The sequence below is a fragment of the Lacerta agilis genome, chromosome 2 (assembly GCF_009819535.1).
Source record: "Lacerta agilis isolate rLacAgi1 chromosome 2, rLacAgi1.pri, whole genome shotgun sequence".
In the NCBI taxonomy this organism is placed as follows: domain Eukaryota; kingdom Metazoa; phylum Chordata; class Lepidosauria; order Squamata; family Lacertidae; genus Lacerta; species Lacerta agilis.
The window spans coordinates 48,778,666-48,804,204 of record NC_046313.1 but is presented as its reverse complement, the minus strand read 5'-3'; the positions used below and the strand labels follow the sequence as shown (position 1 = coordinate 48,804,204).

At 45.1% G+C, this 25,539-nt stretch overlaps 1 protein-coding gene across 5 annotated transcripts in view; it reads left to right on the top strand.

Moving 5' to 3' along the window:
- The first annotated feature begins 949 nt into the window (after positions 1-949).
- The window catches only part of BOD1 (biorientation of chromosomes in cell division 1), a 67,096-nt gene continuing 42,506 nt past the window's right edge, over positions 950-25,539 (top strand). For 3 of the 5 annotated variants that reach the window (XM_033139964.1, XM_033139961.1, XM_033139962.1), the window contains exons 1-3: positions 950-1,351; positions 3,272-3,396; positions 7,558-7,752. In XM_033139964.1, the coding sequence (XP_032995855.1) occupies positions 1,160-1,351; positions 3,272-3,396; positions 7,558-7,752 (512 nt within the window). In that variant the 5' untranslated portion in view covers positions 950-1,159. Of the gene's footprint in view, positions 1,352-3,271; positions 3,397-7,557; positions 7,758-9,537; positions 10,391-25,539 lie in introns of those variants that run through there. The other 2 variants (XM_033139963.1, XM_033139965.1) reach the window with 2 other exon arrangements.

Here is a 25,539-nt window from a genome sequence, read left to right as displayed (position 1 = left end):
ACCAAACATCTGAACTCTCCGCCAGGTGTCTAGACTAGAGACAGGGCTCCTGGTGCAACAGGAAGTCCCACAGGGCTTACTTCTGAGCAGGCATGTTTATGATTGTAGGGTTGCCCACCCTAACAGCGCATATGCAACGTTTGTGGGCATATGCATGGATAAAAGTGCTAGGGGAAAAAGATGCACACACACGAATACTCCCCAACTCAAGGGATTTGTCTTTCAGAGGGATGCCAGGTGAAAAATAGGTTCCCGCACCTTGAGCAGTTGTGCAGAATGGAACATTTCAGTCTGTCATACCAGTAGCCCTGTCCTCTTTGGGGGAGAACCTGAGGGACGACTACTCTAGTAACCTACACTAATGGAAGTGTAACAAGGCATCCCCAAAGGCAAAAGGGGGGGGGGGTAAAATGGGTACTGTGATGTAGGGCTGCCATTATTTTGAAGAGGACACATTTGCCGACTTCCACTTTTAACTATGGATCGCTATGAGGACTCTCATTTTACATCCCTAAGAAAATGAGGACGTGTCCTGGAAAAAATAGGACATATGGCAACCCTATGTGCAAGGGACTGACAACCAGGAAATCCTCCTGCTAAACGAGCAGTGCGGGCACATGAGGCCGGGGGTCGAGGAGGGAGTGCACTGCCCCGTCATTCTAGCGGCCCCAGGACTTGGGGGTCTCTCCCGTCTCTGCAACAATTGCAGCATTCAAGGCTGCTTTCCTTATCCCCGTTGCCCTTCCCATAACTCATCTAGAACCCCACCCGGACTTGAATATTGGCGGAGCGCGATGACCCCGCGACAACAAACCCACAATTTTTGCAGGCATTTCCAGCTGGGGCAGCTGTTAGCGCGTCCAAACGGAGCCTGCCAGATGGCTCTCGCGACAAAAGCCTCCTGTGAGACTGCGCCCTCCTAGCCCAGGGCGAGGAGGCCTCTGCTTCCCAGCATGCAGCGGAAAGGTATGACGTAAATGCTCCGCGACGGCAACGTCACCGACAGCTGCCGCGGCGCGATCAGCAGAGGGTGCCGCGGCGGCGGCGGCGGCGTTGCCACCATCGCCCCCTGCAGCAGCACCTGGCGGGAGCGAAGGCGGCGGCGGCGCTGCTGTTCCGGCGGCCCGTCGGGCGGCGCTGGGAAGGCCGTGCCGGGGGGATGGCGGAGCCGGGCGGGGCGTCGTCCGGCACGGGCGGAGGCGGCGGGAGCTCGGCGGGGCCTGGAGCGACGGACCCGGCCTCGCTGCCCCCTGGCGACGCGCAGCTCATCGCCCTCATCGTGGGGCAGCTCAAGAGCCGCGGCCTCTTCGACGCCTTCCGCAGGGACTGCCTGGCCGACGTCGACACCAAGGTAAGAGCCTCTCCCCATACCAGCCCCGCGGAGGGTCTCTCTGCAGGATCGTAAGGAGAGGCCTCGGCTAAAGAGTTGCCAGGATTACAGGGACTTTTCTTTTTATTCCCTTATCCTCTCTTCTCCCTAGTCCCCACCCAGCCCCGTTATGGAGGAACTCGACCCAGCCAACGGGGTCAGCTGTCAGGGATGGCGAGAGTTGCAGTCGGCAGCATCAGGTCTTCGGCTGGGGTTATGTGTAGGAGCCGACACACGAGATCGCAGGAAAACCATCTCATAGCCTGCAATGTATCTCCTCTAATCCAAATTCCCGGAGGTGGGGGAGCTTTGCTGGCTCTTGTGGTGTGGTCTATTCTGGGAAAGGTATACACAACCCCAGGCAAAACAGTTATTTTCCTTTGGTGATCACATGGCTTGCACTCTTGATTTTGTGTTTTGTGCAAGTCTCAGTACAAGATACACCCATGTTAACATTCTTATGGGGGTCACAGAGGTTTTGGAGCATCTTTGTAGCTTGGCCTTGGCTTATAACTTCCTTGTTTCCTAGGGGGGGGGGTTGCTTTATTTTTTTATTATTACTAGGCAATTCTCAAAAAGCGTAAAATAAACCAAAATAAATGCATTCCAGCCCATGTTACCACTGAAAGGACTATAACTTAGTGGTAGAACTAGAGCATCTGATTTGCAGGCAGAAGGTTTAATCCCTGGCATTTCCAGGTAGAGTTGGGAATGGTTCTTCTCTGAAACCCTGGAGAGCCGTTGCCAATCAGTGTGGACAATACTGAGCTAAGTAGACCACTAGTCTCACTTGGCATAAGGCAGCCTTCTATGAACATTGAGCAGACAAGCATCACATGGTGGGGTCCACATCAACAAGATGGTTTTATTCCTTCTTGCTTTGGAAGTTAACCCCACTGCATTCAGTGGCCTACATGTAAATAGGCATAAATGGTAGTCTCTCTAAGACTTATAAATAAGTAGGAGGAGGCTTTGTTGGTCCTGTGTAATCCATCAAGATTTTCTGGGGGATGCAGGTACATAGATATTGGCTGAATCTCATTGAGCAGGGTATTTAGGTGTGTAACCCACAACAACTGAATTTTACCATGGCATCTTCTGCAGACACTGGTTGGAGTCTAGCTGGAGTTTTATTCCAGTATTTGAATGACAGAGCTAGTTGATTATGGAAAAATCAGTTTAGGATATTCCAACTAAACATTAGGAAGGACTTTCTATCTGTAAGAACTGTTTAACAGTTGAATGGACTAACTCAGGAGGTTGTGGAATCTTCTTCATTGGAGATTTGTAAACAGAGGTTGAATTGCCATCTGTCAAGGATTCTTCAGGTGTGGTTCCCATGTTGCTTGTGGGATATTTCTGGTGTATCAGAATTACAGTGGTACCTCTGGTTATGTACTTAATTTGTTCCGGAGGTCCGTTCTTAACCTGAAACTGTTCTTAACCTGAAGCACCACTTTAGCTAATGAAACCTCCCACTGCCGCTGCGCCGCCAGAGCACGATTTCTGTTCTTATCCTGAAGCAAAGTTCTTAACCTGAAGTGTTATTTCTGGGTTAGCGGAGTATGTAACCTGAAGCGTATGTAACCCAAGGTACCACTGTATTTACTTTATGCATATTTACTTTATGTATGAGATTTCAGAATAATGATTGTCAAGCACGTGCTCAACTCCAGCTGTAGTATGCTTATTATAAGGTGTGTATGCTCATGTAATTTTTGACGGGTACATTCATAATTTGGTTTTTCATAGGTAAAAAGAAACTTGCTAAAGGCAAATGAAGCCAATCCTGTTGAAATTTAATTGTAGGGTAAACAAGTGTGTTTCAGTGTGCTGTCAGTGGTCTGTGTGGTTTTTGAAAGAAACACTTCAGGATTATATTAATTGAGCTATTTTGTTTAGCCAGCCTACCAGAATTTGAGACAGAAAGTGGACAACTTTGTGTCTACACACCTGGATAAGCAGGAATGGAACCCAGCAATGAACAAAAACCAGTTGCGGAATGGCTTGAGGCAGAGCGTTATTAAGTAAGTAAAAGCTGCTAAAATATAAATGACAATAATGAATTGTTTTTTAACTCATGAAGGTAACCTTCTACATTTGCACAATACCCCTAAATTTTGATGGGATTGTCTAAGAAATGCTCCTGGTAGATTGTGGCTCTTCATCCATTGAAATTACTTAAAATCTCATTGCTAATCAATACCATGTTTCTCCAAGAGTGTCACTTGTGGCTGTCTAATGGAGATCTGCGTGCATCCACAGCTTTAAAAGGGAAAGAGCATCTGGTGAACTTGCAGTCTTAGTTCTGTTTGCTTTTACCAACTTCCAGCATGAGATACAGTAGCATGATAAGCTTAATGTCACTGGGGTTGGGGTGCTGTCCAGCAGAGTGAAGTAGTGTTTTGCTCCTTGAACTATTGCTGTAGTGTAACTAATCCAGTTCACTAAACACAATGTGTTCTTTGCAAACACATTCTTCCCTAATTTTGTTGAAGGCCAGGCTGGGTTAGCTGTTTGTTCAATGTACATAATTTTAATTTTATATAATATGCTGCTGTGTTCCTGACTGATAGTGATAGGATTCAAGAAATGGTTATAAGAATGAGAGCGGGAGGTGGCTTGCAAGCTTTACAGAGTGCTTCTGTGATGTTGCGTGGAAGTTAGTCCCATTGTATGCAGAGATGCTTTATTCCATATATGTGTGCATAGGGTTGCAGCCTTAATTTATTAATCGGTATTATGGCAGATTAGTTATTTAGAAGACTTGTAGCTTGCCTTTTGGCTACAAGATGCCGCATGGTGGCGTACAAAATAAGTTAAAAACAAATACACATATAAATCACAGTAATAGCACAATAAAATTAAAAAGAACCAAGTTTAAAACTAAAACAATACTGAAAGTCAGCAGGATTCAAAGTTAAAATGATTCCCAGTGCCTGGTGAAGTAAGGTAAAGGACTCCTGGACGGTCAAGGTCCAGTCAAAGGTGACTGGGGTGTGGCACTCATCTCGCTTTTCAGGCCAAGGGAGTTGGCATTTGTCCACAGACAGCTTTCCGGGTCACGTGGCCAGCATGACTAAACCGCTACTTGCACATGGAGGACCATGACAGAAACCAGAGCTCACAGAAACGCTGTTTCCTGCTGCAGCAGTGTCTATTTATCTACTTGCGCTGGCGTGCTTTTGAACTGCTAGGTTGGCAGAAGCTGGGACTTTGTACAATTATTGAAAAAGCCCTTCCTGCCAACCACCTGTACCTCTGAAAGCAAGAAGTGCAAGGTCTCTGACAGTCATAAACAGCAGACAGACTCTGGTGGAAGATGGTCCTTTGAATTGCCTCGCCTCAAATTATTTAGGAATTTATTGGTAATCACCAGCACCTTAAATTGTTCCTGGAAAGAGATCAAAAGCTAGTGTCTGCCCGTAACCTGGTTACTACCTTTTGTACTTGCTAAAGCTTCCAAACAATTTTTAAGGAGAGCCTCCCATGAAATATGTTGCAAAAATCCAGCCTGGGTGTGCCATATCTTCTGCTTCTTCAAAAAGGGTGCAGCCAGGACGCTAGCTGAATCAATGCAGAGACATACAATAGCCAGATTCCCTTTAAACTGCACTTCCTTTAAAGGATCATGTCCATAATCTAGGGGTGTTCCTTGATCTGGCACTGCTCCTGGATGCTTTGGTTGCTGCTGCATTCCTAGATTACAGACCGGGTTTTTTTGTTCACATACAATCTGCCATAGTGTTCAAGCAATGGTTCATTACCTCCATTGGATGAAAAAGAGAAAGCTGGTTGTTCTGTACATTTGGCAATATCATATGAAACTTCACCAGGAAGTGGTTTGACCATGACAATGAGATCGCTTGGACAACCCTTCCTCTGTTTTCAAACCACCCATTTCATCATCACCAAAGACTTAAGTTGAGAGTGTGCCCTTCTACCTGTATTGATTAATGTCAAACTGAAGCAGCCCCATGGCTGCCATGAAAACCATGAAATCTAGAGGTGGACTTGGCATGAATACTGGAGAAGCCTTCATTGGGGTGTACAGTCAAAAGTAAATGAACATGGGCTGTAATAATTATGATGAAGCTTAAATGTAAAAATGACAGGGACCATTCACAAAGCAATATTGCTAAAATACCTGACATCTGGGCATTGAGTGTTGGCATTAAGCTATGAGTGTTGTCCATAGTTGCGGACAGTGAACCTATAGGGTTGTACATTAGTCTGTCTCAATGGCTGTATGACTCCCATCAACATAAAGCACAGGTTACATGCTAGGTATTTCTCTTGTATGATAAGCTCATGGTAAGTTATTGTTGAAACATCCTGAGTTGCATTTATAAGCCATCTTCCTTGATGGAGGCATGTTCAGGTTAAAAACTCTAGCTCCATAATTTTCAATTGTGAAGTAAGACAGTGAGGGCTCATCCACAGGTCCAAGTGTTTTGCTCTCCCCCCCCCCAAAAAAAATCCTGCTCTTATCACTAAATTGGAGCAAATGCCAATAGGAGAAAACACAATTGACGTTTGCTCCAATTCAGCAGTAAACAGTGGATTTCCTCAGGGGAAAGCAGCAGGGTAGCAGGTGTGGATGAGCCTTGAGACAGTGGTTACTATGAGAGCTTTCCCCAGGCCATCTTGTAGTCAGATTCATGTGCCTCTGAAGTGGTTCAGCCATGGAGCAAAAGTTGCTTATGCATTGTGCTCCATTGATTCTGTAACAGGTTGTTTTGCTGCAAGCAGTCAATGGCGGGGAGACATGCTGAGCTCGTCATGTCCTGGTTGACATCCTTGCTCAGTTTTTGTACGTTTTCGAAACGTGTTGTGTACACCACCAGCTGAGTTTTCTTTTGTTTGCCTCCATTAATTCTGAGGATGCTCAAATGCAGACACTTCCAGACAGCCTGTTTAAATGTACAAATTTGGTTGTTACCCCATTTCTAGTGCAGTTAGCACATCACTTTTCTCACTGCAAAAAGTCTGGTAAGAAAAGTGATGGGAAATTAGGCTAGAAATTGTGGGACGACAACCCCTAGCTGGCAGTGCCGTATAACCTCCGCACAAACATGAACGTTCAATAAACTGGCATTGTATAACCTGTGCAAGTTTTGCATGACTATATAGGCATGAATGCTTTTCCAGCAGCCAGCCTGGAAGCTCCTTGTGTCTCCATCGGCTACTCTAAGTGCCCGGGGGGCCCTGCAATGAGAGCATTGCTGCAGCTGTAGAGGGCTTGCCCACCAGGCTGGCAGCACAGCAGCACAACCTGCATTGCACGTAGCTGCCATTTTTAGTACGTGGCACAGTGCACAAGCTGCAGGAGCTGGAAGAGCATCAGAACAATCTGACCCTGGAATTTGTGCCAGGCCAGGCATGCCCTTCATGGAGACCAAGTGTCAGAGACTTCAGATCTTCTTAAGTGCCCACATAGACTCAAAACAATATTGGCTGTATGGGTGTGTTTTTTCTACCCAGGCAGCTGCTTCCCAATGGCTGCGCAGTGTCTCTGTGTTTGCTTCCCCTGGCCTGTTGCAGACATGACTTAACCCCACCAGACAGCCCATGCCCTGCTCTTTTTATCCAGCACAGCCTTGAAGTAATAAGTCGCTTTTTGGTTTCTGACACTGTTCCCAGAAAAGCTCTTTGTCTTGTGCTGCTTGTGTTTATTTTTGTTTGTCTTGTAAAAAGTGCCGGTGTGTCTAGACTGGCAGATGTGGGGAGCAGCTGATCGTGGCGGGTCCTGGGGTGAAGGCCGCCTTTCTGCTTTTTCGTCATAAGAGCACTAGCCAAAAAGATCACCTCCCCTCATATCCCACCTATCTCCTCCAGTGTTGTGTTTTTTCCTCTTGTTTATGCCAAGTGAGGTTTTATTTGCTGCTTTGTGTGCCATGGACACCCTGCAGTGGCTCCCACCCAGCATACTTTTTTTAAGCAGTTGGGTGAGCAGATGTCTGCTGCAGGTTCTGCTGGGGCCTTTGAAGGCAGCTGGTTCAAAACCTCTTGGTTTTCTTTGCACTGGGTGGAATGCCTGTCTAGTGATACAGGAGCTACCAAAAGAGCCATAGTTCACACCATGTTAATGCTAATTGCAGCTGACATGACGGCTCTGGAGAGCTCCAGTGGGGGGAAGAAGGGAAGCTTTCTGGAGGAGCTGAATGACTCCTTTGTCTCTGCCCCAGGTCGGGGATGCTGGAAGCTGGAGTGGACAGAATTATTTCTCAGGTGGTGGATCCAAAACTAAACCACATCTTCAGGCCGCAGATAGAGAAGGCAATTCATGATTTCCTGGCTGCACAGAAGAAAGAGGACTTGGTGCCAGCTCCTCCCCCGGAGCCGGAGAGTCAGGATCCTTCCCCTCCATCTCAAGATGCCTCGTAAGGTCTGGTATTGCCGCTTCTCTCCCTTCCCCCTTTGCATGCACTTGTAGCCCTTTTGTGTCATCACTCATGTGAAGAATGTCAATGGCACTAGCTAAAAGGCCAGAACATGCTGGGCTAGTGCCAGAATTGCTGCGAAAGGAAAGAACAAGCTGTGATCTTTCAAGATCACAAGCCTCCTTAATGGAATATGATTAGAAACTTCGCTTTATTCTTCTTGGCTTTTCTTTTTAGCAGCAATGCACCTTCAAATAGGCTATGGACCTACTTGGATTACTGAGGAACTGCTCGGGCACCAAAGAGTAAAAGATATGCATGAGGGGGGTGCTATCTGAAAGATCTGGGAGCAGAGGCTGGCTCTATTGAGAGTCCATTAATTCTGTGGACCAAGCAGTTCTTGGAAAATGGGGAGAGCTACTTCAGTTTATTTGCAGAGGCATCCTGCTTTGGTTGATTTAAAGGGCAGTCTTATGGATGTAAAGCTACAGGCCAGGCAAGCTGTCCAAATAATAATTGCTAGTGGCTTTCTTCTATCCCAGGCATCCCCAAACTCGCCCCTCCAGATGTTTTGGGACTACAGTTCCCATCATCCCTGACCACTGGTCCTGTTAGCTAGGGATGATGGGAGTTGTAGTCCCAAAGCATCTGGAGGGCCGAGTTTGGGGGTGCTTGTTCTATCCTAAGACGCCATACTTGGCACTGCAAAACTCCATATTCTGCATCAAGAAGTAAACAGCTTTGAGGGTCAAGCAGTATATAAATTTTATGAAATAAAATAAGAAGTGATGGATTCTGCAGGGGATCATAATTTTTATTGCTTTGTATCCTCTCCTGGTCATGTTGGCATTCTGAGGTTGTGCCACCTTATCCTCTAGGTCTGCCTCCCACAGCTTGGTGCTGTCCAGATGTTTTTGGCTAAAAGTCCCATCAGCCCCAGCCAGTGATCAGGAATGACTGGAGTTGCTGTAAATCAACTTCTGGAGGGCACCGGGTTGCAGAAGGCTACTGTAGGGTGCATGCCCTCAGCAGAAGCCCAAATGGCCATGGAAGAAATGGATCAGGCAGTTTGCCATCGCTTGTTAATAGAAGCCTACCAGCAGATGTCCTTTCTTCATCAGATCAGACTTGCCCTTCTGGGTTGACTGTGAGTGGGCAGGCACAGGGCCTGGCACTCTTCAATGCAGAGGAGATGTTCTAGTGTGCAGAGGTCCAGAAGTGGTGAGAGAATGGAAAGGGCTGGTCTCTGACATCATGCTTTATGTGCCTCCAAAGTCCAGTGCAAGGTCAGATCCTCTTCTGGCCTCAAAAGAAGGGTGGAGATTCTCCCTGGCATCACACTCTGCATTGGGGGCACTTTGAAGCTGCCATCTTTGCTGTTTTCAAGCCTCTCATTCTTTGCCATGGGATCCTGTCCCTCACTGATAACCACAGCTTCTGACTTTGGAGAGACTATATCTGTGGTTCTTTGCCCTTGTGCCAGTGCTGAAATTATGTCTTATTGCCACTGCATGGTGGTGCACAGGATCAAGCTGAAGACAAACTGTGCAACCAGGTTTAAGGTGGATTCAAGGCTCCTTTTGTTTTTCCACTAGTAAACTTAAATCATGCAACTTTGTGGTATTTGGTGGCTTCAATTTTTGTATGCTCACATGAAACTCCCAACTAAAACTTTAAATCCCAAAAGGTAGCAGTCACAAAATTGGTGCAAGTAACTTTATAATCAACCAGCAACTGTCTTTTAACTTTACATTAAGCACTAATTTTTGTCTCTTCTTTTTGCAGTGCATTTTTGACGTTAAAGCAGCTGCAGTTGCAAAACCCAGACTGAATCTGGCAGTGGGCTACATACATATCTGCAGGAATACAGTTTGTTGACTAATATCAACCGTGGTTGAAGGGAGGTGTTGGCAAGTCACATGTGGTTTCTACGTAGTGCGGAGGGATTGGTTAAATGTTGAAAATGTATTGCTATGGGCAGAAGTAGCATGTGTCTTCACTAATTCTGTATTTGGGGGATTGTTGCCACCTTTGTGGAAGCAGTAGGGTGAAAAATGGTTCTGGTGTGATATTAGTGAAATTGATGGTGGTTGGGATGTAGCAATAGGAATAAGGGGGTTTGGGGTGTGCTTTGGTTTCCTGGGAGGCTACAGTCTGTTGGAAACCTTTCTAGAGGGGTTTGGACAAGGGAGCGTTCAGTGTATGAGCATGAAGCTGATCATTTACCAGCAAAGGATCACAGAGTGCTAGATGCTTACTTAAATTCAGTAATAACTCACAGTGCCTGCCCACCTCGTGACACAACTGCATAAATGGTCCATTGTTGGCTTTCTGGGTATATCTAGGGGCAAGCAATCAAGCCTCTGACAGATTTCTGGAAGTGGTATGCGCCATGCCGTGCAGCTCAGCTCTTTGGCCAGGCTGATCAAGAAAATGTGTCAAATTGAGTGTGGAGCAAGAGACTTCTTTTGTGAGCCTCTCAACCGAGGGAATGTTCTCTTGTCTGTAAGATTCTTCAGGTGCCTGTTAGAAGCTGCTTAGAGGGTTGCATAAGCTCTCAAGTAGGCATTTGTGCTCAAGTATTTGACTAGCAAATATCCAGAATTTTTTTTTTATAATAAAATACTAGAAAAGCCTAGTTGTGTGAGAGATTTTCTTTCGATACAATTCTTCTCATACCCAGGAGGTGATGTGTGTGCACACAGTGGTCTCCACTGAAATATTATTGTCCACCTTGGATTTCTTCAGAGTCTGTCAGGTTGCAAAGCTTTAAAAAAAATCAACTTCTCGACATTTGAATTACTATTCTCATCACATTGTGTTTCCTTATAGCAGTCCCTTCACTGTGACTAGAACATAGTGCTCTCTATAGAAAGCAGCGCATGAATATTTCTAATATTCACAGAACAATCCAAACCCTGGCTGGGGAGGAGTTAGGCAGAGCTGAGCAGTGGACCAGCAACCACATCTGAAGCTCTGCCACTTGTACCAGCCAGTTTTGTTAGTGATTTTTGCTGCACCAGCTCCAAGGTTGAAATGAGAGACCCCATTTGGGCCCACTCTCAAGGGAGATGGAGCAGCTTTGGCTCCTTGCCTGACTGTTCCACCCCTGCCCCTGTAATGATTTAAGTCAAGGACCTACACTTGCTACCTCAGCTGCCTGCATTTTTCAGGGGGCACAGCAGTGGCCTCTGCAGTCGTGGGGTGGGGCCCTGCTGGCAGAGCCCAGTGGAGGGATGCTTCCAGCAGCGCAGGTCTCAGGGTTTAGGATTGCTCTGTAAGGAAGCAAGTGATAGAAGAACGCACAGAGGTGTTATTTAAGGGTGGTTTTTTTTTAACAATTTAAGAGGCTGCAAATTTTGGAAATATTAAATGTAAGAGGCAGGTGTTTAGTAGGTGAAACTTCCTGACACGGATTTGAAGGAATGTGTTACGCTTCAAGCAATGTTTTTCCCACAGTGTATTTATTTATTGTGTTCTGAACTGTTTTAAACATTGTTAATTGTTGTAACTCGCCCTGGGATCTTAGGGTGAAGAACAGGTAATAAATTGAAATAATAATCAGCAGCAGCAGCAGCAGCAGCTTTGGGAGATGGCTATTGCTTTTCACTTGTAACAGAAGCTCTTGTGTATCTGCCCAGAAAACAGTTGACACCAACAGAGTTTCTGTCAAGACGTGTCATTGCCCATGCACCTGAAATTTGTGCACCTAGTGCCAAATGATGACATGAAGGATCATCTCATTCCCTTATATATCCAGTCGATCACTGTGCTCTGCAGGTGAGGGCATCCTGCAGATACTGTCTTACCAGGAGGTCCAAGATTAGGATTGGACCTATCCTTTGGAATTTCCTCCTGTTAAATATTAGACAGGTGCCTTTTCTATTGTTCTTTTTTTCCAGCACCTACTGAAGACCTTCCTCTTTTAAGTAGAGGGCTTTCCCAGTCTGCATGTGTTAAAAATGTTTTTTAAATGTTTTAATTGTTTTGTGGCTTGTGTATTTGCTGTCCTGGGCTGCTTTGGGAGGACGATGAGAGATAAATTTAATTACTGAAATATAAATCCAATAAATAGTGGCAAAAGGTAGAACAAATTGGCCCCCTGCCCAAATTATACTGCTGAAATGAAAGTATGAAAGCTTGGTCTGACCAGGAGTAGATTTCTGTGTGGAAGGACTGAGTCCTGCTTAGTTCTGGCACTCCTAGGCTTGGAATTCTTTAATTCTAAGTTTGTGCCTTTTATACCAGCTTCTGTTTGGTGGGTCTCAGGGTTCTAGGTTTGTTTTTGACGGTGTTATACTAGAGTACCGGTAAGTATTTGTAATGCTGGACCTCAAAAAGAAACTCCCTCTTCTTCTGTATTGAAAGTGATATTCTAATTTTGGTAGAAGGCTTTGGATTCAGTTAGAGAAGTGTATACATCTGTTTTTAATTTGGATTTCATTTCAGAGCTAGGGTATTTCTAGAAATGGGGGTGGGGGTTGGTTTATAAAAGTACAAATTGCTGTATCAGAAGCATAATGCACCGGCACTAGATTTGTAAAAGATACTCATCCACTTCATCCTTTCTTATACATGCTTTCTTTATGCCAGCCTCAAATCTCTGCTTCAGCAACCTTGAATTGAAAACTGGGGAGAAGGGAGTACTTCTTGACTCACGTGAGCCATGTGAAAGTACTGGTTGCCCTTAGCCAATTCTTTGACAGATTACAAAGTGTCTCAGTAATTTGCCAATCCCTTTCACTCACCTGTGTAACCTGGCCCCAGTGGCTGAATATAATATCCAGTCCACGGACCTGGCTTCTCCTCCCAAGTCTATTTCCATCACCACCACCCCGCCCATATATGATCATTATTCAATCTTGTTTCCCTTCCTTGTCCTTTCATAGCATGGTCCTTCAACTTGTGGGAATCCTGCAGAGACTTGGACTATCCTAGCAGAGAAGCTCCTGACAGCAGGCAGCTTCCTGTGCCATTTTTTGCTTTCTTGGTATCTTTCGCTAGGGTGGTATGGGAAATCCTTGCAAAGAGATAGAGTGCAAATACTCAGCTTTCACAGGAGCCTGATGACACCTTGGCTTTATACTTGGGATTTCCTTTTGTCCCTCCCAGCATATGCAGGAAGCAATGCTGTTGAAAGGCTATACATGGCTTAAGAGGAAGGAGGAGAAGACTTGGAGGAAGGTCATAAGAACATTGCAAGTTGCCTTGTCTAGCTTGGAATTGCCTGTGCTAAGCGTAGGGAACATGTCCTCCTCCAACTTCCATCAGTGCCTGCTAGCATGAGCACTGGTCAGGGATGGTGAGAATTATACTGTAGTTCCAACATCCAGAGGACCATATGTTCCTTAGCCCTGGTCAACACTGACTTTATAGTGGCTCTCCAGGGTTTCAGACAGGTGTCTTTTTCCAGCTTTATGTGGAGGTGTTCTATGAATCATTGGTTATTTACTTTGGCTCTTAAGGGGCAAAATGCAATCATCTAAAAATTCTGACACCACCTTGCATTGCCTCTGAGGAAATAAGCAAACAGAGGCACCCAGTGTTGATGAGAAGCCACCAAACAAGCCGACTTGCATTTAACTAATGAATGCAGATCAGGTTTCCTTAATCTTTATTCCATGCTGCTAGTCAAAAGAGCAGAATTGGGGAGGTGGTTGTGCATGATCTTTTATCGGACCCTGGATTTCTACGGCATGGAGGAGGAATAAGTTAGAACTTAATGTATTCCAAGGCCCTTGTGCAGATGGCGGCGAAGGGTTTAATAGCGTTGTAAATCTGGCTGTTGGCTGAAGTCTATCCCTAAAAGCAGCATCACACTTCACACAGTGAGCATTTCTGCATGTCCACCAGTATTAATTAATGGGGGTTAAATTTGGAAGGACACACATACTTCTTTTAAACACTTGAGAGCACATTACCAGGAAACCTGGACACACATTATTAGCAGCTAAGCTAAACTGCACCAATGATGGTATCTTATACTAGGCACAGTCATGCTGTCTTTTGAGTTGAGTCTCAGCTACCTACCAGTATCTTTGTTAAGAGTCATTCTTACCCAAATTGCCCTTGGCCATTTGTTTGTAAACTTTTCTGTTCTAATCAGTTATAAAATCAATAAAAATTATTTACAAAAAAAACAACAAATTGCCCTTGGCCTAGAGGAGTTTATTCTGTTCAGTTGATGCCACGTTTTCCATCCTCTACCCTGTCCTGTCATATTTTTAGATGGTAAGTGCTTGGGTGAGGACATCCTGGAGGTGAAATGACTAGACGTGGTAGGCCCATGTGATGATGGGTAGAAGAAAAGGAGACCCCTTTTCATGGGTTTCTGCCAAGGAGAAGAGAGGAAGGCAGATTCCTCATTCTTTTGACATGTTACCATTTGAAAGAATCATCCTGGGTGAGTATACCTGCCTCACAGTTTAAGAAAGTAATCCTAGTCCTACACATGTTTAGAAATAAGTCATTTTAGGCGCTGGGACTTGCCTCCAAATCAGTGTGCATGCTAAGGCTGCAATCCTAACTATATTTAATTGAAAGTACCATTGAATTCGATTTATTGGAAAAAAGCAAATGTGCTTAAGAATGCAGTGCAAAGCCAAAAAGTAATAGACCCACTCTGTCTGGCCTTTAGCCCCCACTGAAGCATCTTGGAAAAGTTGCTGACTTTCTTCTGTCTCCTTGGAAAACATCCCTAATTATTCCACAATGAAAAACATGATGCAGTTTAATATTTTAACATCTAAATATTTAACATTGACAGTGGAAGCTTGTTTTACATCCATCCAAGTGGATTGCCTAGGGCAACAGTGAAGGACTTTTAGAGCAACCGGTTTTATTTATCTGTGTCATTTGTATACCACCCAGCTAATGTCCTCTGAGTGTTTAACAATAAGTTAAAAACCACAAAAACAAACAAGAGTTCCTAAAAGTTAATAAAATCACCCATGCTAAAAAAAACTGAATACATAAATTAAACCACCAGCAGCAAACTTAACGCAGCACAGCTAAGTACTGGAGATCTTAAAAGTACCTGGGGAAATAAAAAAGGTTTCACGTTGTAACAAAAAACCAGGGGAGCTTCTCTGTGGACAATGTTTCATAATCAGGGCACCCCCACCCCAAAATGCCCTTTCTCTTGTAGCCACCAGTCATATTTCAATGGAGGGCACTCTGAAAAGAGCCCCTGAAGATTTTGGGCCCAGGTAGGTAAGTTTACAGCATTTGAATTTGTCTTTCTTTATAAAGGCTGAACCCCCACAGCTGCCATGACAGCCATTTTGTGGCTATGCCCTCAGCGCTGTTTCAAAATTCCAAATATTTCCATTGGGTCAGAAAGATTGGGAACCCCTGGTACAACTTGATCTATTGACAATAGTAGAAATATTTAGGAGGTCTCGCGGGTGACATGATGGTAACTTTTTCTGGCACTCCTGGGAGCAAAGTGCTTAGGTGTGTTTTGTGATACCCAGGGACAAAGGAGATACAAAATGGATGAAACTTGGGTCTTAAACTAGATGTATTCTTGGGTAACATGAAATACTTGAAGGTGATAGATTAGATTATTATCCTTGAAGTTTTTTTATTTCCAAGGTTGTGAATCTTGTACAGTGGTACCTCGGTTTAAGAACAGCCCTGTTTCAAACTCTTCAGTTTACGAACTCCACAAAACCAGAAGTAGTGTCCCAGTTTGCGAACTTTACCTTGGTCTAAGAACGGAATCCGAACAGTGGAAGGGCACTGCCGGCGGGAGGCCTCATTAGGGAAAGCGCGCCTCGGTTTAAGAACGGACTTCCAGAATGGATTACGTTTGTAAACCGAGGTGCCACTGTAACCTTAAAGGCATCCTCCATGACCCCAGGCCTTCTGATAGGAGCAGTGACTTCTTGGAAATCTGGATAGAAAGCTTTCAAGGACTCTTTGGTTTAATGTGCCTTGTTGTCGGCATCTGTCTGTCTTGAAAGACAATGGAGTGCACCTCCGGGGGTGAAGTCAAACCACTGTATTAGCAGCACCGAAGTGATCTCCCCAGGGCACAAGCCTGGGCAATGTGTATGGAGGCCCTGGGCTGCCCAGACATCAAGACCCCCCTCTTGGCCTCCCCGATGTCCAAAGGAAAGCAGAGCAATACATTGGGTAGCAGCTTGGCTGCAGGAGTTGCCCGAAAGAGGTGTGCAAGGCACCATCCAACCATCTTAGGGACTTCACTCTGGATTTGTGTAGGGTTTACTCCTTAGCTTTTTTTTTTTGTCCTGAAGATATCCTGCAAGGCAGAGGAGGTTTAGGATCAGAGTTTTCCTTCTAGGTGGGCTACTTTCCCAGTTGACAAGCCCCATCTGCCCCTCTCTTCCCTCTACAGTGTGTGCAGAAATGGCCTACTTGACCATTGGATCCACTCTTGGTTTCGTCCAACAGAGCCTGTCTTCTCAAGCAGGGGAAGTCCCTAACTCACCAAAGGTTTGAGACCCATCAGCTACCCTCTCCTGGTGTAGCTGGCCAGTGGAAGCCATTCTCAGGGTGTGGCTGCTATTGCATACTGACAGCTTCTAGGAACCTCAGGTGAGAGCTAAGTGCAGGATGAAGACCAAAGGTGTACAGACTACCCCAGGAGCATGATGTGTCCCCCACCAGAGGTACTACCCCTCCCCTAACACCCCATGCACCCCAGTGTTCTTTAAATGCTTAACATTAACTGCACTTCACGAAATACCACTGCACTTCACCTGTATTTGTCATGGTACTCTTAGCTGGCTGTCATGCCAAGTGAATTCTAGCTCCATAAACTAAGCATACTCACATGGAAGTAAGTCTCATTGATTATTTTTTCAGTTGGACTTGCAAGTGTGCTTAGAATGACAGTTTACATGATATTTCTGGAGCAAGAGCCATGTATACAAAGTAAGTGGAGCCATCACACAGAGAAGGTCATTGAGTTGGCAGTTTTACATGCGTCTCTGATGTTCTCTTGGGTTTTTCTCTTTTCAGCACAGCTCAGGAGTGGGAAGGGTTTCTGTCCATCCCCCCCCCCCCACTGGTATTTCCTGGGCAGCTGGTGAATCGGCCATTTATCTTGTCTGTCTGGTTTTTAGCAATGGCCTAAATTAAATAGGACAAGCCATGTGAGCACTGCGGCTTGTCTGCAAAGATGAACGAGTCTTATCAAAGGTGTAATTTAAGAGGTAATTGGTTGCTTTCCTTGGAAAAGGTGCCTGAGGAGCAGACAGATAATATTTATGGGTTGTGGCTCACAGGATCAAATAGGCCTTTTTCTTCCTAGAATATTTCTTAGGTTCTAATTGAAATGGTTCCTGTTTCTTTGAGCAGTCATTTAATACCTTGAATGTGCTCATTTGGAAGAGCACGCTAATAGGCCTCAGGAAGTTGCTGCATTTTTTCATCGGATACATTCATAACGTGAAAGGGCTTAAAGGATTTTCTGCCTTCTCAGCTTTCTCCTATCCTGGCCGTATGTATTAACCTGCCAAGTCACAGCAGACCAGCTGTGGATTGATTGATAGATTGATTGGTTTGTTTGTTTGTTTGTTTGTTTGCAGAAGCTCAGCCAGTGATTGGGAATTGCATTTCCAAAAACCAGCATAATTCTTTCAGTGTTTGCTGATTACAAGGCCATAGATCTTTAGCTAAAAACCTCTTGGTACATCAAATGGAAAATTTAATCTCATTGAAGGATGCCCTTTTTTTACTTCTTTCTCATTCATACTTTAAGGAAATCTTTTGTCCTTCCCTTTATATTTTAAGTGTGACAAATGATGCTAATGTGTATTTGAAGCCACCGGAATGCAAAATTTATAATGTTTATGAAGTTCATCAACATTCTCCCTGGTACCTTCTATTTGCAGACTTTAATATTTTTCTTTTGGGGGATAAATAGTCTGAGAGATGCCCTATTCCCCAGGCTGTGAAGATATTATCAGATCCAAGTGGCTGACAGAATACCCCAAACATTCAGGTATTTAACTATTTGGATAAGTGGGGTGCACACAAAAATTCATTCCCCTCCTCTGTACTGCAAGGATTTGGAGAACCTTCCTGAAGGCCATATGGAGACAATTGCATCAAGTGGCAGTACCTGAAGAAAGTTAGATTGGCACTCCTAATGCCCCCCTTTCTTGCTTGCCACCAACCAAATACTGCAGTTGCCTCAGAGTGAGGTATTCTAAGCATGGTGACTCATGAGAGCAGCTCACTTACCACTGCTTTTGCCCATAGCTTGTAAAAATTTTGGTCAAAGTTATTTTAAAGGTAAAGGGACCCCTGACCATTAGGTCCAGTTGCAGACGACTGCGGTTCTGGCACTCATCTCCCTTTATTGGCCGAGGAGCCAGTGTTTGTCCGCAGACAGCTTCTGGGCCATGTGGCCAGCACGACTAAGCCGCTTCTGGCGAACCAGAGCAGCACATGGAAACGCCGTTTACCTTCCCGCCGGAGCGGTACCTATTTATCTACTTGCGCTTTGACGTGCTTTCAAACTGCTAGGTTGGCAGGAGCAGGGACCAAGCAATGGAAGCTCACCCCGTCACAGGGATTCGAACCACCAACCTTCTGATCGGCAAGCCCTAGACTAGTTTAACCCAAGTTATTTTAAAATTGGGTTAAAAAAAAGTTTAAAATACAATTTCTAACTGCTGTGACAAGACAGCAGCGCTCTGTTCACCTTACCTGCGAGGCCTTGCTAAGGGAGAGCGAGGCCTGAAGGCCACAAATGCTGTCCTCATTCATGGGCCAGCAAAACAATCAGTGGGGAGAGGAGAAGTGGGTGGAGGAGGCATTTCATAGCTAAAGCAAAAAGTCAAAATGACTATCCTATTATGTTTCCTCATGCACAATACATGGGTTAGAAGCAGGGAAACGGTACCTTATCTGGAATCTGCTACCTCAGGCAACAGATACCCATTGTTTCAGGGTAATAATGACCCTGTAACAGGGCAGGTTATTGTACACTTGACTGGAATTAACACTGGTGCAGAGAGGGCTAAGAATAGAAAGGAGCTGGTATCTTTTGTCCTTATTAAAAGGAGAGCATGTGCTGACTCAGCGGCAACACCGGCTCAGCTGCTGGGATGCACATTCTGACACCCCACAGTGGGTTACACTTCGGTCAAGGATGTCACAGTGATAGCTAGTGGGTTATGCTAATCAACTTTCTCCAGCTGGCTCTCTTGGCAAAAGCACAGCCTTCAGAAATGAGTCAGCTGGAAGCCAAGCACCAGACCCACATTTCTGCGGCTTTGTTGCTGAGTTGTGGATTCAGAAACTGGTATTTTTTTATGATGCTCATCTCCTAGGATTCCCCTCCTTCCCCAAACCTAGCTTCAATTAAACCAAGATTGCCTTTTCCCTGGAGGGTATTTGGGGTTGTCTACTGCAGTGGTGCAGCTCCATGCAGTTGGTTGTGGGTATCTGAATGCAATGGGCAACTTGAAGAAGTGGCCAGAGTAAATATTTAAAAATCTAGAACAATGTTGTAATGGGTGGGGGAAGCTGAAGGGTCTTTTTTTAAAAAATGCAGGCATAGGAAGGAAAGACACATTTGAGGATGTAATCAAAGTATCCGTACACAATGGTTGACTGAATAGTATCAGGCAGTTTATATAGTAGTTGGAGTAATATGTAGGCCATTCATATAGACTGAGCAAGGGGGTTGGGGGTCTATGGTTGCTGTAAAATGCAGGATCTGCTTTAACAAATATAATGGGAGGAATTCAACATTGCTCTAAGATGATTGTTCCCAGGGGCGTTTCTAGCCCCTTTGCTGCCCGGGGCGGGAAGCCAAGAGGCACCCCTGGGGGCGGGGCATTGCGGCGTGTGCGTGAGTCATGACGCATGTGCACAGCACAACACCCCACACCCGGGGATGCCAGGTGTAAGTTGCTGCCCGGCACCCCTTCGTGTGGCCCGCCCCTTGCCTCCATGCCGCGGCGAAAATAGCCGCTGGAAGGGGGGGCTATTTTCAGCACTGCCGGGGCACAGCCGAAAAAGAAAGAAAGAAAAGCCCAGGGGGGGGGCCACCGCCCAAAGTGTCACTCCCAGCAGGGCGCTGCCCGGGGTGGCCCCTCCACCCCCCCTTGCTACACCCCTGATTGTTCCATCAGGGCAAGCATCTCTCTCCGCCACGCTGTACCACAGATTCTCATTTTGATAGGACTACTGTTTCATGTTATTATCTCACGGGTATGTAGGCTTTCACACGATCTCAGATCATGTGCTTCAAGCTTGTCCATTGTGAATCTCTTAATTGAGGATCCCCCCGATTGAAATTTATGAGGAGTCCTAGGGTTCTCATTGAAGAATACCTTTCAGGGAAAGCTGTTCAAAGGGTTCGTGTGAGCACCTGCAGCTGGAAACCCGATGCCTGTGTTGGTAATTCCTTTTACCATTTGGATGTAAAGCCAGTCAGAAATTTTGTGGGAAGCTACTATAAACAACTGCCTCTTACTATGTGGTAAGCTTTCAAACAGTTGTCATGTGGTTCTGGTTCCTGTTCATTTGAGTCCACCTGTTTGTTTTCTCCTGCTCTGGAGGCTAGGACCCAAACCAATGGATTCAAGTTACAAGAAAGGAAATTCCGACTAAACATCAGGAAGAACTTTGTGATAGGAGCTGTTCAACAGTGGAACAAACTCCCTGGGAAGGTGGTGAGCTCTCCTTCCTTGGAGGTTTTTAAGCAGAGGTTGGATGGGCATCTGTCATGTATGATTTAGTTGACATTCCTGTGTCACAAGGGGTTGAAGGGCACAGTCCTTCAATGGCTGCGCTCGTTCCTTTCTGGTCGGGGACAGAGGGTGGCGCTGGGGGGGGGGAGCTGTCACGCTACTCCTTGGTGTGTGGAGTACCGCAGGGCACAATTCTCTCCCCGATGCTTTTTAACATCTTTATGCACCCCCTCGCCCAGCTTGTCCGGAACTTTGTTTTGGGTTGCCATCAGTATGCTGATGACACCCAACTCTTATCTGTTGATGGACAGCCACCCTGGGCCAGCCCCAGACACACGGATCAGGTGTTTGGAAGCTGTGGCTGGATGGTTATGTGGGAGCGGGTTGAAGTTAAATCCTTCGAAGACAGAGGTCCTCTGGCTGGGTCAGGACATATGGGGTTGGGGGGGCAGCTCCCATCCCTTGCAGGGGCACAATTAGTGCCAGCGCCTTCCATCAAGAGTTTGGGTGTAATCTTCGACGCCTCCCTTTATATGGAGGCACAGGTTACAGCTATGACAAAGGCGGCATTTTTTTCATCTCTGCCGAGCTAAGCAGTTGGTTCCTTACCTCTCTCGCCCTGACCTCGCCACGGTGATCCATGCGACGGTCACCTCCAGGCTTGACTGTTGTAACTCACTCTGCATGGGGCTGCCCTTGAAACTGTCCCAGAAACTCCAGCGGGTGCAGAATACCGCAGCGAGGCTCCTTACGGGGTCCTCGCCATGGGATCACATTCATCCAGTGCTATACCAGCTGCACTGGCTCCCGGTGGAGTACAGGATCAGGTTTAAGGTGCTGGTTTTAACTTTCAAAGCCCTATACGGCCTAGGACCCTCGTACCTATGGGACCGCCTCCTCTGGTATGCCTCATGGAGGACCTCATGGTCTGCAAACAACAATACTCTGAAGATCCTGGGCCCCAGGAAAATTAGACTGGCCTCAACCAGAGTCAGGGCCTTTTCGGCCATGGCCCCAGCCTGGTGGATGCTCTCCCACAAGAGACTAGGGCCCTGCAGGATTTGACATCTTTCCACAGGGCCTGCAAGACGGAGCTGTTCCGCCAGGCCTTTGGCCAGGGGGCAGTCTGACATATTTTCCTTTGTATAAGTACAAGCATGAAGGAGGCCTCCCAGCCTGTTCACAGGTCCTTATATGATCAGTGAAAACAGTTGGTCCTGGCAAGCATTAACCGCTCTCAGTCTTAACCTGATGACTGCCATTTGTCCAGATTTTAATTTGTCTGAATTAATTTTAAGATGTATTTTAATTAATTGATGCCTGTTTGTATGTATACTGTGTTATTTGTATGATGTTAGCTGCTCTGAGCCTGGCTTCGGCTGGGGAGGGCGGAGTACAAATACAATTTGTTGTTGTTGTTGTTATTGAACTAGATCACCGTCAAAAGCCCCTTCCAGCTCTACCATTCTCTGGTTCTATTCTCTATGGGAACCATTGTTCCTCTTCCTTTTCCATATGCAAGAGGCGCTGGCCCTGTTCAGAAATCAGGCTAATGCATGAATGGGGAGCTGTGCCAAGTGGCCACCAACATCACCCCCGTATCCTAAAGTGCAGTGTGAACTGCTGCATGAAGGTTGCCTTTACATGTGAACAGCTGCATACATGAAGGCTGCCGTGTGGTGGGTTAGTTGATGCAGAAGATGGGGCCTGCCTACACAGACTTCCTCCACTGCAGGGCTAGTCTGCACAGTGTGCAATGTCAGTGCGGCTACCTGCTGAAGCCCCATTCTGCACCCATGCACTGGGACTCCTATGTGAACATAACATCTTGGTAGGGCTCTTGTTTCAGTGAGATAATAGCATGTTTTTATGTTTGAGTACGGAGGCAGCTGTTAAGTGATTTCTTCCTCACGGATAGATACTTCAAACTTTGCTTGTGGGAGGGACTTTCTCCTCGCTGTGATAATCCATCTTGTCATTTCCCCCTTTCTAAAACAAAAACTGCTACTCTGGTGAAATCCTTATCTGATTGTGAAGCCTAAAGAATAGCTGTAGTCATGAGCAGCTGTACTGCAACCAGCCATAAGAGGGAGATAAGATATCACTTGATTTTTCCTTCCTCCATCTTGTACCATACCTGGCTTCATTTAAGTAGCTGACATGTACTGTTGTAGTGGCATTATTAAGGGAACATGCATTGAGCATGATTAACTTTAAACACTAAATGTGCTGTGGTAAATTAGCCAAATTTTGTCGGCGGACAACCTGTGGCCCTGACCTCCATTTTCTAATGCCATCCTTCCATCCCATCAGAGTTCCTTCCTCCCTGTGGGCTCTTGCTTTACTTCTCCTGGTTTTTAAAAGTACAGTTCATGTCATTTCAGGACAATCAGCAGTCTTTTTATTCCACGATAACTCATTTAGAAACATACTTTCCTTGTTGTACGGCATGTCACTCTTCAGTTATACACACGTGTGTTTACCTAGGGATTGCTTTTACTTGCTTTCCTCTGTGCTAACTTGTTGCACTGATGGAAGAAAGGGAAATCCTCTATATTCTTAATGTGAGTAGCCCCATCAAACCCAGTGGGGTTTACTTCTGCGTACACATGCCTTTGATTTTTAATTTTAATCTTAGGTAGCCATGGTGAAAATGGAAGCTGTGTGGTTCTTAGTTTGGAATCATTTAATGCATAACACTTTTTTGTCTCTGGCTCCACCCCATCAACAGCTCTGGCTTTGCCTACTGCTGGCATGCTGCCTCCAGACAGATCAACCCCATGGGAATGTGTTCCTTGAAGACAAAAGGCTGCCCACCCCTTGACTAATTTATCATTGTACACTGTCTTGGTGGGCCCTTTAGAGGTCTGAAAGGCAGCATAGAAATGTTTTTCTATAACTAAATTAAAAACAAAATAGCCATATTAAGTTAGAAGATGTTCCAAGTATTCCAGTCATCAGATGTTTGGCTCCAAGTAGTACTATAACTCATTGGTCGTCCCCCGTGTTGGTGACACTAACTCGACGTCAACACAAAACTGAACCTTTTGTGTCATTGGCCCAGTCCTGTGGAATGTTCTTCCCATAGAGATTCAGCAGGCGCCTTCTATTTTAACCTATAAACAGTTCCTGGAAAATTTTCTGTGCTGCCAGGCTTATGTATGCAATTAAGAAAACATCTTTTCTAATAGTTAGCTGATCTGCGATCTTTGATTCTATGTGAGCTTGTGTTTGTGTGTATTTGTTGTAAACTGCTTTGATATTTTTTTTCATGAAATGTTGTGGTATGTGCGTATTTCCACAAATAAATGATGTTGATCTATATGGTCATCCTGCTGCAGGGTTATATGTGGGATCTGCAAAGCACTGAGCATTAGACTGTGTTTGTAAGTTAATTTGCACATTCTTGTACATATGGAGGAAGTTTCTGTATAAAACATTTATTTGCAGTATGGAGGAAGGGATTTATGGGAGTGGATCTTTGATGATAATTTTATTGGTTTGTTTTTTTACAGATTTTAAAATATTCTGCTTTTAAACAGCGTCAACCATGTACAATATGAATCCATATTCATTAACACAAAGCAAGAACACAACCTAAAACAATATGAGAGCATCTAAAAGCATGTAAAATAGGTTTTCACAACCATAAATAATTCTTTCATTTCCTATGATGTACACATTTATCTGGGACAGAATAAGTCCTATTGAACTCAATGGGGCTTAATTCTGTGTAGACAGTGTGACACACACCTCCCAAACATATTAATCCCAAACCATCTGTCTGTTGGTGGGTATAATGAAACCGTCCTCAGAACCCAGAATTTCAAGAGCTGGCCAATCAGCTTGAAAGGACAGAGGCTAAAACAAACACTTTCTGCACCATCCTCCCAAATATAAAGGCTCAGTGCTGTGGCTCAGATATTGAGAGTTGGCAAATTTGACTGCATCTGAATCTACCCTAGAACTTCTCAGCAGAAAGCCATGAGGAGAGCTTGTCTGAGTAACCTGAACAGGAAGGAAGAATGTGAGAGGATATGAGGAAAGAAGGGAAAAGAATGAAAGGAACTGTTTTGTCCTGCTACTGGATCTCAAAAGAGCTGTGCTAAACAATGGGCATAAGTGCTGAAAACCAAACACAGGATCTGACTCAAACCTAGACTCATTGTTCCCAGTGGCCTTTTATGACGGAGTTGGTGATTGTCTATAAACTTTGATGTACTGGCAATTAGTTCTGTGATGAGTGCCCAAAGTTTGGCAAATGTTCAGATTCTGAACTACCGGTAATTCCAGTCTTAAACAAAGCTTGCGACAGTTCAAAACCTCAAGAAGAAAGGGGCTACATCAGTTGCCAGTTTGTTTCTGGATCCGTTTTAAGAGGTTTACATTAATATTAAAAGCCTGAAATGACCAAGGTCCCAAATATATGAAAGGCCACCTGCTTCTCTACAGTCCCTATTGGGTGTTAAGATCAGCAGAGATGTCTCTCTTGGTAGTTCCACTACCCTCAGAAGTAGTTGAGGTGGGGATTGCCCAGGAGAGGGCATTCTCCACAGTGGGCCCAAGCCAGGGAATTCTCTCCCTTTAGAGTTGGGTCTGGAAACATCCATTACGTAGTTTTTATCATATGCTGAAGAGTAACCTCTACCCTGACCTTTGATGCATGGCATGAGATATATATTTTAGGACCCACCCTATTCTTTTGACTGTAATTTGATTCAACTGTTTTTAATATGGTATTTAATGGTTGTTACTTGCCTGGGACCTCATGATGAAAGGCAATTAGATGATGAACATGACAACGAGAATGACAATAATAATAAACAAAACATAAGTCATCTAAATGCGACCATCCATATTATATGTCCAAAAAGTGAGGCAACCGCTGTCATATTTTTGGCCCACTCATTGAAAGGAATGCAAGGTAGTAAGCATAGTTTTCTCCTTTTTTCCTCACAAGTCTATGAGGTAAACCAACCTCGGAGTTAGGACCCACCTACAGCACACATTTAAAGCACTCCTATTTCACTTTTAAGAGTCATGGCTTCAACCAAAGAATCCTGGCAAATAGTTTGTTAAAGGAGCTGAGAGGTATTAGGAGACTCTCATC